At 30.5% G+C, this 13,899-nt stretch overlaps 1 protein-coding gene across 1 annotated transcript in view; it reads right to left on the bottom strand.

Annotated features, from left to right (window-relative positions):
• The window catches only part of mEFG1 (mitochondrial translation elongation factor G 1), a 55,489-nt gene that overhangs the window by 13,261 nt on the left and 28,329 nt on the right, over positions 1 to 13,899 (bottom strand). Inside the window, exons 7-11 of the mRNA XM_075357059.1 lie at positions 11,142 to 11,334; positions 9,540 to 9,708; positions 7,786 to 7,932; positions 2,501 to 2,695; positions 1,214 to 1,366 (exon numbers count right to left, since the gene is read on the bottom strand). Coding sequence (XP_075213174.1) covers positions 1,214 to 1,366; positions 2,501 to 2,695; positions 7,786 to 7,932; positions 9,540 to 9,708; positions 11,142 to 11,334 — 857 coding nt within the window. The remainder of the gene's footprint in view (positions 1 to 1,213; positions 1,367 to 2,500; positions 2,696 to 7,785; positions 7,933 to 9,539; positions 9,709 to 11,141; positions 11,335 to 13,899) is intronic.

Raw genomic sequence — 13,899 nt, forward strand, 5'->3', positions numbered from 1 at the left:
AACAATGATTCATCCTTCAATAGAAAAACATGTAAAATACTGAAATCAAGGAAGCATTAAAAAACTATCAAATCTAGTTTTAGTACATATCAGTTATTCTTTGTTTATCATAAAGCAGTTTTGCTTGATAATTGGTTAAGAGTGACATGCAATACTATGTATACAATACCAATTAAAATATAAGAAGTTGCTGCTATTTAAGTTAATGCATCATTATAGTTGATCAGTGAAATTATCAATGTTGCAGTAGAGCTCTTGATAAGATGTCTTATCTTCAAACACTAATCTTTAAATTATTTTCACAGAAAAAGAAATCAGGAATGATCAAGAACCACCCAGTATCAACAAACTGTGAAATTATACAACTGGAATATGTTTTTGAGAATGCTATACCAAGAAGAATTTGCAGTGGCTCCATCTTTCTGGATGTAAATATTCTTTGGATTGATCGCAAGCCTTCTTAATTCATATAACCCATAAATGTTTACAACACTGCAGCATAACACTGAAATTACACTCTCAGTTATGCCGTTATTTGCAAAGAAAAAAGGTAATAATTCCAAAATCATTAATAGAATATTAAAAACTGTTAGGTTAGCAAAGTTCCATGGAGGCTGTTATATATCAGTACTTAAACTATAATTATTATCAAGAATTCTCAAATAGAAATTAGGTTTGTCAATCATGGCCAATAAAAACAAAATATCAAGATTACAGTAAAACACAATGTTGCAAAAATTAAATTTTATCTGCCAGTGAAATTGGAAATTCACTTTTCAGTAAAATTTTAGGTAATTTACCTCAAAATCTAAATTCTTTACAAGGAAAAAACATGGGCATGTTTTTTTTCAAATTTATGGACATTAAATGGACATGGACACTTTTTCTCAAATTCTTAAACCAAGTTCTCTGGATTTTTTTCCCCAAAAAATTCTCAAACATCCCAAAAATTCCCAAACATCCTGATTCACTCCAAAATCGTTTCAATTTCAGTGAATGCAAAGGAACCAAACTGTGGAAGGAACCTAACAATTTGTTATAATAGGCTGCCTCATTGAAGAAATGTGGAATTTTTACTTCTGTTTATTTATATGTTATGCTAACACATTAATTTACCTTTAACCTCACTTTAAAATGAAAATATCAGCAGTATATTACCACATATGACATGAAAAAGTAATAAATTACAGTACTTAACGTATATAAATATCACCTCCATAACACCAACAACTCTTGCATATTGTCCCTGGCCACCATGCTGTTTTTTATGCAGGTAATCAAATTCAAAAGGAGCAACTAAAGTTTCTCTGAATGATACTTTTGGTTTACCAAGTTCTACCTTGCAACCATATTCCTTTTCCATTCTCTGAAAGAAATAAAATTACAAAAGTCATACCATGAAATCATACAGCATTGGTACCTCACACCATAATTTGTTATAGGTGTATACCCATACTTTAAAAGTAGTGATACAATTGGTAAATACATATTGGCATCCTTCAGTCATGTTAAATATAAATCAAATTAATCTCATTTTGTAATTTACATTGGATTTTTAAACTGATTACTATTCTATTTTACATTTTCCTTAGCTCCTAAATTTGATAATGGTATTATTTCGGCAGACCATCAATTAATTTTCTTCAACTTTATATCAAATTACTACTTTTAAGAGGGTTAATTTACTATATTCACCACTATAGGAGTGCATGGCTGCTTGAATGAGCACTAATGTTTCACCAGATACATGCACCAATATTATAAATTAATGGGCTGTAAGTTAAGCATTGGAAGAAATCAATGTTGTTTTTTTAACAACCAAACCTTTTTTTTTGCTTAATATCACCATATAAGCTTGAAGCTTGTGCATAGGGTATGGAAAATGGAATTTTGTAGCGTGTGAAAAATGCCATGCCTGGCTCGGATTTGAACCTGAGACCTCCGGATGAAAGGCTGAGACGCAACCACTTGCACCACAGAGGCCAGTAATGTTAAATAATATTAAATAACTAATTAATGTTAAATAACAGTGAACAGAGAGAAAAATGTCCATTATTAGCAACTTTTCAAATAAACTAGTGCATACACTTGCAAAAACTCTTTCTATGAAAAAAGAAAATGTCACTGTTATTAAGAATGAGAAATATTGTAACATATTTATGCAAAAAAAATTATATTATTACAGGATGAAATTTGAATAGAATTTGAATATTCATTTTATGCTTTTAGTGTAACATGCAAAATATGTTGTTGCAAGCAAGGGACAATGTACATTAAGACATCTTTATAATCATTATGCACAGATGATGGAAACTAAACAACATATGTATAAAGCATTACATACGTATAAATACTGTAAGTGGTTGCTTGCGTAACATAGACAGTTTCTTCATTAATCGACATCTTAATAGGCCCTGTACTCTTTAATATCTTCAAATAGTTGATATTAACAATTAACAAAAGCAAATATTACAAAACAATAAAATTACGATACATATACCTGAGCATATATTTCAAGATGCAGTTCACCCATTCCAGATGCAAGTGTTTCCTTGATATCAGGATCATAATGAAAATGAAACGTTGGATCTTCCTTTGTGAATCTAGACACCGCCTTACTAAAATTGTCACGGTCCTTTGAATAAACTGGTTTTATAGCCATTGATACAACTGGCTCAGGTACAAAAATGGATTCCTGCAAAAAGTACGAGTAATTGCAATCAATATTACTTAATAAAATTTCATAATTGCAAATGTAATTAGCAATAAAATCAAACAAATGTACATATAAAGCATCAATTTGCAATGATAAGATTCAACATTGTGTACTAATGTACAGTTTCCAATTTGCAACATAAAAAGAAACAACAGGAGAAATAATCTCCCAATCAATATACAAACAAACACTTGCATACTGTAGTTATAGTAAACAAAGCACAATAGCTGGCAATTTTTCTTTATATTTTATATCTAATCATTTTTTTCAGTCACATACAACAGTTATATGAAATTAAAAAATAAAAACATATTCATACATAATGAAAAATAAACAATACACAAGAAAGAAATTAAAGAGCAAGGACTGGCACTAAAAAAGAAAAATTCAATTTAAAAATAAAAAAATTAAATGAAAATAATAACATCCATATAAAGGAGACAGTCATAAATAATACAAGTATATCAGAAAGTTTAGTTATAGTAAATAACTAAACAAAGAATGGATGAAGGAATAAATTCTTGAAAAAGTAGATTGGTAAAAGAAATAGAGCTCTTATGCAGAAAAGTTTTTAGTATTAATATAAGATTGGGGTTAGAAATTATTAAAAATATTTTATGGAGTACAAAATTTTGATAGCAAAATAGAAGAGCAGGAGAACTAGAAATTAAAATATATATTGCTATAATAAGCTGAAAATTGAATGATTCCATTAAAAAAATTTTTTAGGTTGGTGAACTGCACATCAAAACACAGTATTGGGGAAAAAAAAGAAAGGTTTTTTGCAAGTAGAAGAAAATAAACTAATGTTCATAACTCCTTTTAAGACAAGTGGTATAGCCATGTTAACTTTTCATATGCATTAACAGCTAAAAGTGGAAATATTTCAGTATTATTAATAGTATTATCTACACAAGGAGTAATCTTCTAATGCTTTGGATCTTAGACATTTGTGATATGCACGATGTGTATCCTCGGACTTTTTGAGCTTTTTAAAAAAATTCTGTTTGAATTTTGTACTTGTGATAGGTGAATGATATTAACATGTTTGGAAAGAGAACAAAATTCAGTTTATTTTAATATATTATATGATACTTATTTTACTTACTTAAAAAATTATGATGTTTTAAAAATTATATGAATATGTATAAAATAAAAAATTGTGACACTATTGTTTTAAACATAATAAGCTTTTAGTGTAATAAATTTTGAAACAGTCAAGTACACACAAAGCTACTGCACACTTAGAACACCACCAAGTAGTTTCTTCCTTTCTTCCAGTTTTTCCTGTGGCTGTCTATGTTTTTTCAGAGCAAACTTTACAGACCCTTGCAGGCTGCACTTTCTTTTCAGTTAGGGATATTTTCTCAGGAAAGTGACAACCTGTTAGTCTGTTTTTACTGTTGTTGGTGTAGCTTCCTGTGCAAGAACTGTCTTTTTTCCTAAAGCCATTGCGATCAATATAATACATTTTTCCAAATGACATTTATGCCTCAAATGCAATCGACAATCGTAATTCCCAGTATAAGAAAGACAAAGGCATTGACAATTGACATCATAAATAAATGGAAAAATAATTTTTTCCACCATTTTATTTGTTTACCTTTAAATGGATAGTATGAAACAACCTGGTCATTTCTATTCAGCCCAGTTTTATTTTTATTACAATTGATAATTACATCTGGTTTAGTTTTGAAATCAACCCTGAAGATAAGGCTAATATATCTTTAAGGCTAACACATCTCTGGTGTCTTTACATTTGACACACAGGAAATGATTTCTTCTCATGTAAACAGATTTGTTTCTTTTTAGTTTTTTTTTTTTTTTTACTATATTTATTTTTGGCAGCTTTTTCCACTTAGTCATATAAGTACCAACAAAACAGCTTTAGTAGGGTAAAGCTGTTACCCTTGATTTTTTACTGCCATAAAAAATCAGAAATAGCTGTTGAGGTGTAAAGCCGGTCCATGAATATCGTATGTCCCTTGTCAAGATATCAAAAAGAATTCTATGGAAAAAAGAAATTATGGAATTATTGTCAGATTTACCCATGTAAATTTCAAATTGAAGTACACAAGCGGTTGATGAATCACAAACAATATTTAACTTTATGCCATATTTATCTGGCTTGTTTTTTTTTATAAACATGAAATCATAACCTGCCTCTAAATCCACATACCCCTTCATCAACTGTCAAATTTCCCCTTGGAGAAAAGCATGTTGTATACAAAGAGATCAAATGGTTAAAAAAAACGCCTCAATTTGTGCATAAGATCATGGCCTACCCTGTTATAAGGTTCATAATGAGTATTATCATTTACATGAAAATTAGCAAGAATAGCAAAAACGATCTATAGATCTATAGATTCATTATTGACCAATAATCCCTAAGTTTTGGTTTCTTGACTTGACTATATACATAAACGACTGAAAAAAATCCATAAACTTCATGCAACCTGACAATAGTCCAACTACCCTACAAGCAATTCATTTTCAATTTATTAGGTCTCTTCAGTTTATCAGAGTAGGTTTTTGAATATTTGTTTGGTTCTGATTTAAATAATTTCATAATAGATTTGGAAACACAATTGAAAAACAACAAATGGTGTTGACAGTTCATTTACTGGATCTAGAAGATGGCCTCCGGTAAAGCCTATCAAGACTAGGAACAGAGGGGATGATGTGGCAACCAGGATCGTCACAAGGCGGATGCTTCCCCCATGGGGCCAAGATAATTCATTGACTGGACCAGTAATTTCAGTCTTCTTTTTGAAAATTGAAAGTGTAGGTTGAATGTCTGTGAATGACCAGCCCAAATCTATGTCAGTTTGTATACTTGGTCTTTTTCTTTTATTGTTATAATTACTATTATTGTTTTTGTTAGAAGTGGATGGTCTAGGATCAACAATGATACTATCATCCTCTGAATATAATATAATCTCAAAATCAGAGTCCTCGTCAGTATCATTTATTTCACCTTCCGAATGCAAATCATAAATCGGATCATGTCAATTTTCATAGGAAGTTTCTACACATGAATTATTTTGTAGTCCACAAATAAAATTACTTCTTAGTTCAGAATCCAAATCTTCACAAGAATTGGATTCAGATAATATTTCACGAATTAGATTCAATGTTTTGGGATCATGAATACTTATATTTGGAAAGAAAACCATATAACTTGACACTAAAATATACACCAATAATTATTTTTACTTATGAATAGAAATAAAAAAAACATAAATAACTACTTTGTTTACAACCAATTCAACACAAAACATTCTGCAGAGTGCGGAATAAAACAAACGAATCGTTCCAAATGAAATAAAGAACGATCCAAAGAAACCGTAACAATGAATACAATATGTATGAAATTTATAACAGAATTAAATATGAATGCCTGTGGATTTCAGGACTCTGGTCGCTCTGCAAATGTTGATAGCTTGTGAATTCCATGGGCTAAGGATTCAAAGTGTTAATTCTTCTTCTCTGCTGAAGGGTTGGTAGGAAGCATTATTAGCCTCCAATGGATTCTTCTCCCAAGCCAGCTAGCTGGTTGATTTAATAATATGGACCCTTTCATGTTGTTCAGGAACACTGTTATTGGTCACCATCTACCATTTCCTCAAGCAATGAGGTTGACCAGAATAAACGGTACATTTAATGACCAACCCAGATGCTCAAACTCTAATTGATTGTTTCTATACAAATGTATTTTCTTCTATTCTCCTTAGGTCTTTATTATTTGTTACCCTACTGATAAGGTATTTGTAGAGCTTAGCATCAACAGTACATTTTGAAGACTCTTAATCTTACCTTTTCCACCTTCAGTTAAAAGTATCCGAGACACGTCGCCACACTACAATCAAAACGTTTTATAAAATGATTTTTTGCTAAGAATGATATAGTCATGGATATCAGTAAACCTTTCTTCTTCTTGCTTTTTTGGCCTGAGTGATAGAGAAATATTGTTTTTCATTCCTTCCATCAGATTCATCTGATGGATGGTAAGCCTTATTTCAGTAAGGCTTACCAAGTACTTGAATTACCTTACTTGAATCAACTTTTCTCCATCTACTCAAATATTGGCATTCAGACTGATCTTGTGTACACCTCACTAATATCTTTGTTTTCATTTTATTTGCCTTCACGTTACATCTTTCCCTCAGAAAAAAGCACTCATTTTCTTTACAGACATATAGTACTGATCTCACGTTCTGTGAATAGAGTAATATTATCTATAAAGTATATTGTTTATAGAACAAACAGTTTATCTTTATTCTGCTATCAGTAGCTGGGAAATCTTTTAATCCTTCTTCTATACATACAAAGCTGATAATTCTGCTACCATTTACAGCTCAGATCTCTTTCAATGCTTCTTCCTTAACATATATTTAACAACACAAGTAACAGACTGATCTTGCCTTACTTTCTTATTATTTGGACTTCCATTCTGTATCTTCTATTAATGTGTTTGACTCTTGCACAATTGATAAATAATTCTTCTGTCTCTGAAACTACTTTTAACTTTTTAAATACTTTTAACATTATGTCCAGGTAACATCATCAAAAGTAATTTGTAAATAAATGAAAACATATAGCACATTATTATTCACTTTTATGGTTTTTAATAACAAATTTATTTTCTTCTCCCTTTATTTTTTCCTAAAACCTAATTGGTTCTCCAAAGAATTTAACATTATCCTATAAATATAAAACTATTAGTATCAGAAAAGTTTTTTAAAAGAAAAAGTTTTTACTTCTTGAATTGTCTTATGAAAATTTTGGAAGCATGAACATAATCATCACAATTCTTGTCAGCCTTCTTTTTGAGAATAGAATTACTAGTTTGCTCAAAATTTCCAGTAATACATGTGATTTTCTACTCCATATAAGTAGTTTTTTCCCCCTCAGCGCCTCAGAATCTCCCTATGAATTAAATTTACTCCTGGTGATTTCATACAAAGGTCAACTATGAATCAATTCTAGAAACAAAAATAAAACTGACAGATACTTTTAAATTCATTAATAATGATTACAGATAAAAATTTACAAATTCATTTACTGACCAATGTTAGATTAAGTTCTGAATTCACAACAAAACTGTCACCACTAGCACAATCGACACCAAATAATGCAAATATATCGCCAGCATATACTTCTAACACATCCTCCATCTGATCTGCATGTAAACGAACCAACCGTGAAATGCGGACCTAATGGACAGATGACAAATCTATCAACTATAGATATGATTTAATTTACAAATATGTTATCTAAAAAATAGATAAAAATAAATAAAATTAAAAACCTACCATAATGAAGGCTAATTTTTTCTGATAATTAAAATGATTAATTTGAAAAGTACATTGACATGTACATTACATAAGCTAACATAATATGGATAACAAACTACACTAAAAATGGTAGCCATTTTTTCTGGGCACTTATACACATGATTAATCACTGACAAGATAAATGTTTGTGTTCATAAATTCATAGAAAGAAGTCCAAACTTAAAAATTTTGGAGGTGGTGGTAGGCACAAAATCATAATTAGTATCCAACCAAAAAAAAGGGATTAAAGAGAATTAGTCATGTTGTGAGTACTATAGCAGACTGGATTACTCTTAGTAATTAGCACACCCTTTTATCTAGTTCTACCAAAGAAATAGTTCCCCAAAAATTTTTAATAGAATTCAAAATTTACAGCTTTCTTAAAAAAGAAATGTTTGAATACTTTTTTGATGCATCACACCATGTATACAGCCATAATACTACATCATGTCATACGACTAAATTAAATAACTACTACTGTAATAAAAAGGGCACTACAAAAGTTTTGCAACACAATGGAACAGATATCACTAGCAAATACACAAGTTAGCCAATGTTTAGACAGGTGCCAACCTGCTCCGTAACCACTCTAGTCAATGTCTCAGGGTCATTTGCTTTTTAGTTGTGCTAGTGAAAAGAGTTGTAGTGATGTTGTCATGGTCAAAATCTGAATACTGGGCAATTTTGCACACGGGTTAAATGTTGATCAGTATTTACAGGAATAACTCCTGTGCTTGAAGAGAACTGTTATCAACGACAATATTTAGGTGGTAAGTCTAGAAGAGGAAACTTTGTCCTTCAGGACACTTCAAGGTCAGATTAACTGTCTTCATCTGCAAATAAGGGAAACATTGCTGCAGTACAAAAAATGCTTGATACAGACAGGCATGTGTTCTACTACCAAATAGACGTGTCCTTGGGCATTATTGCACCAGCAGTTCATGCTATTTTGTGAGATCATTTTCAAGTTAGAAACTTGGAATCAACATGGAATCATTTCCATGTTGCGTTTAAGGTTGCCATATGGTTGTCATGTCATCGCTTATGCTGACAACGCACTGCTACTGCTTGAAGGGGATTCGTGTAATAAGGTAAGAGTTCTGAGCTGCTCATGCCTGTGAGACACTCCAATTGTGGAATCTCCCAACATAAGATGATTTTCAGCCCAGAGAAAACCACAATGATGTTGCTTAAGGGCCGATTGGCTGCTTCCCGACGAATCCGGATTCAGATGGCTGGCCCTATTTGGTACGTTACGGTCAATTAGAGGGTCTAAAGATGACCTTTGGTAAAGCCCCTCAGGGCTTGGAATGAAGGGGGTGGTGTGGCGACCAGTAACATCACAAGGTGGATGTCTCCCTTACGGGGTTGGGATGGCCAAAATAGATACCATTACAGTTGCATTTAGGATATACATAGACACCATCGTAGATTCATGTTTATAAATCCATGTTTATTTATACATAATTTTTTTCAAACAACCCTACCTTCTTTCTAGTTCTGACATTGAAGACTGTTTCACCCTTACTCAGCTTGCCTTGATAACATCGCAAATACGTCAACTGACCAAATTTTCCACTTTCTAATTTAAAGGCCAGTGCAACAAACTGAGTAGAACCATCTCTCACTGGGTTCAAAGGTACCTTTTCCGGTTCTCTAAAAAAAAAAAAAAAGACTGAATAAAATTTCTAAAGTAGTGAAATATAAAAAGAATTCAATGTTTCTGGATACGGAAGAAATACCCTAATTTAAATCTCTCTTCCATCTTCTTTGTTTGCAATGACATGTTTTGGAAACATATTCCTACCATCGGATGTATAATTCATTATACACAAATCTAGAAATGAATTACTGTAGAGTTCAGGTATGAAGTTAAAAAAAGTAATAAGATGAACAAAGTAAAAATTTACAAGTTTACACATTGTTTATTTACAACAAAAAAAAGATAATACCTTTATAAAGGTGTTTATATGTATATATATATAATATACATATACTTACATACTATTAATATAAACCACCTAGTACAGAATAATTGAAATTAAAAATGTATAAAAACTTAAAATAAAGAAATATTTAAACCAGCATACTAACCACAAATAAAATATTTATAAAACAAAAATAATAAAATAATCTGTGTGGAAATCATAAAATTAATTGTAATGATTGTGTGATGGTATTTATACAGGAAAAACAAATGGATACTTTAAAACTATATTTCTTTAACATTATAGAAATTACAAAAATAATAAATTAGGTTTATCTAATACAGCAGACCACCTAATAAACAATAAAAATTATATTTTTGATATTAACACAAATTTAGAAATATTAGAAATTAATAAAGACGACAAAATTAAATACATTAGAAAAATATTACATATATAAATACAAACAAAATTTCAATTTGATAAACCATCAGACAGTGTTTGAGAGAGACAGTATTATAAAAACTGCAACTGATAGGAGCACTCAGCTCCTATCAGGTGCTCCCTCAGGCTCCTGAGGTTGTACTCCTTATGAAAATTGTGTATTTATTATATGAGTTATAATAAATACACAATTTTCATTTTTAATTAAACATTTCAATCATGACTACGGATGCAGGCTCCTGCAATAGTACTTTAATGATAAAATTTGAGAAAGTATACTATATCTTATCTCAATATTCTGTTCTAGGTGATTTAATAGAAAATACATGCATGTGCACACACACAGATACATTACTTATGTAATGAATTTCTTTATAAAGTAAAACAAAAATTTATCTTTTACAAATTTGTAGGTTACAGTAATTCTTAAGAACAGTTGAATTCAATGTAAACATCATTATTGATAAAGCCATTTTGAGAAAGACTGTGCACAAATAAATTTTGAATGATATAAAAAAGCCTATAATGTTGACCTTTCCAGTCAAGATATTGTAGAAAAAACAAGCAAATAAACACATGAAACGTAACTTCTTCTTTTTGGAATTGAGTTAAAAACTGTGCTAGCAGGAGCTTTTGATCAAGGATTTTATTTATGCATTATAAATATTTTGAAATTAATTTTATAATAATAGATGTAGCCATAATGTACATAATTACTCTTTTTCTGTTGATCGCAGAGCATAGTTTTCCACTTCCCCTGGATTAGGAAGATAACTGAGTACTGCGTCCAATAGAGGTTGTACTCCCTTGTTTTTGAGGGCACTACCAACCAGCACTGGAGTAAATGTCCGTTTTATACAAGATCGACGAATTGCAGCCACCAGCTCTTGTTCAGTGGGAGTCTTTTCCTCTAAGTAACAGACAATTAATATTAATAAAAATACATTACTGTTCATATAATTTTAAAAATATCCTGTTAATTTACTGACATTTAAATAAAATTTACTTAAAAAATAATTACTAAGTTTGTTGATAATTCTATTTTGTATACACAGTGAAAATTTTGCAGAATGAAAACCAATAGGATCAAATTTTTTTTCCATTTTAACTGGTTTCTGTTTTATCCAGTTACGACAATAATGATGAACATACTGCCTACTGTTTGTGCTTAAGTAATAATATGCCAACCTAAGAATACATGTTAATTTATCTAGAATGCTGTAATCCACTGGAATAATACAGTATATAATTTATTATAATATTCAATTTGTAGGCATACCAGATATTTTTATTACACAATTAACATTATACTAACTACAAAAACTATAAAAACATAGTAAATATTTTTCAAAAATACAGTACATTTGATTAAGTTACATTTTTATCTCAATTATTTGTGCGATTTCCACATGTCAACCAATGTTAGCTGCTTTGTATTTTCTTAAACAGCACACTGTTCTAAAAAAAAATTTATTTTGCACAAATTTTTCAAAAATTCAGTATAATTTTTTCTTATGGTGATCTTCTTAAGTCACTTAATCTTTGGAGCACATCAAAGAATAAGTTTATTTTGACAAGATCTTTAATGCTGCTTGTTGTATCACCACATTCGGTACGGTATTCTTCATCTATCAGTAGACAGTTCAATGTGATTATTATCTTCCCATGGAAATGACAAAACTACCTCAAATTGTTAGCCATATAATACTGTTGCCAAATCACTGTCAGAATTTACATTTGTATCAGTGTATTTAAAATTCATTAGTACTGCACAGGCCTTTTAAAATTCTCATTTTTTCCACTGCTTCATTTAAGATTATAGTTGTTGCATCGGAAAGTGATAAGAATTTAGCTTTTATGAAACATTTTGTTATGGTTTACTCTTTTACATTCTTTACTGCCATATGAATTAGGAGACAATATCAAAAACTGAAATTGATTTCACAAGCTCATTAGTATTTGTCAGACCATTTTCGTAATAATCAATTGCAACTTCATTCTTCTGTAGAGGATTTTCATGAAATAAATCACACCCTGATCTAATGGTTGTATGATGTTTCTAATGTAAGGTGGAAACCAGATTAATTTAACGTTAGACAAACTGATGAGGATGACAAGCTGCATTAGCAAGGAATAACAGAACACGGTGGTTTTAAATTTTTATTTTAGAATTAAAATTGTTCATCCAAAATGAAAAGCTTGGATGACTTCTATAATGGAGAAGATTATAAAAGTCACCCAAGCTTTTTAGTTGTATCGCCAAGTCACTGGGAGTTTATTAACATTAACGTGAGAAAAACATTGTAGTCTTGTCAATTTACCGATGACGAGCGGTTTTAGAAGTTCGCCAGCCATATTTGCACAAAGGAGGGTAAGAAGTTCTTTTGATATTTTTCTACTGACACATTTTTCTCCTTCTAATGCTAGAGTTTTAGTTGGCAAAGTTCTAAAAAATATTTCTGTTTCATCACAGTTAAAAATGTCTTTCTGATCATAACCAGCCATAATGATACAAAATTTTCTCTCATTCCTCAACTACGCACTTATCGACATCACTTGCTTCTCCACAAACTTCATTTCAAACGATTATATCTATTTTTAAAACTTTCAAGTCATCCATTAGAAGCGTTAAAATCAAGTTGGTTTAATTTTTTAGCTAACAGTAAAGCTTGGCTTTGTAAAATAGGACCAGAAATTAGCAAATGTTTATAGCTCTACTGCTAACAATCCATTCCCACACCAGTTTGTTTATTTCTTCATATAGCAGTTTTCTCTTGTCTTTTCATATTCCCGTTTCCTTTTAACCACTTGTCCATAATTTTTTCCTATTTTTTAAAGTGTTATAGATCTGAATTTTTCTGCACTTAAACTTGTCCATTAACTGACATACAGTCAATGTTTCTTTTGTTATTTAGTTCAATAACTTTACAACCTTTTCATTTAGTATTAAAGCAGTGTTTTTACAAGACAATTTGGTGAATTTTAAAACAAAAACAAATTTATAAAATTACAATAAACCAATATATGTACACAGTAAGGTACAGTACAGTAGAGTAATAAAATACAGACACAATAGACAAGAATAAAATACATAAATAATAAAGTACAAACACATTAATTATTACAATACAAAACTAACATGAACACTGTGTAACCCAACATACACGACTAGTTTACAAGCAAATAAACCCTACTGCAGTACTGATAGAAAAGAAGCATAGACAAATTGTCACATAGTAAACAATGGAATGTGTATGGTACCACTATAGTTATTCTCTGCTTGCGTATTCAACCACTAATTCATATACATCTGTCATAGCTTCCTTAGAGGTTATTGTCATTTTTAATCACATACTAAAAATTTTGATAAAATAATCAATTTTCCTTCCTTAATATCCATAGTTCATATTCTCCGTATTATTCAGGGTGCCTAACTTTCAGTTTCCCCATTGTCAAGGTTCCATATTTATATAGA

The sequence above is a fragment of the Lycorma delicatula genome, chromosome 2 (assembly GCF_047948215.1).
Source record: "Lycorma delicatula isolate Av1 chromosome 2, ASM4794821v1, whole genome shotgun sequence".
NCBI classification, from domain to species: Eukaryota; Metazoa; Arthropoda; class Insecta; order Hemiptera; family Fulgoridae; genus Lycorma; species Lycorma delicatula.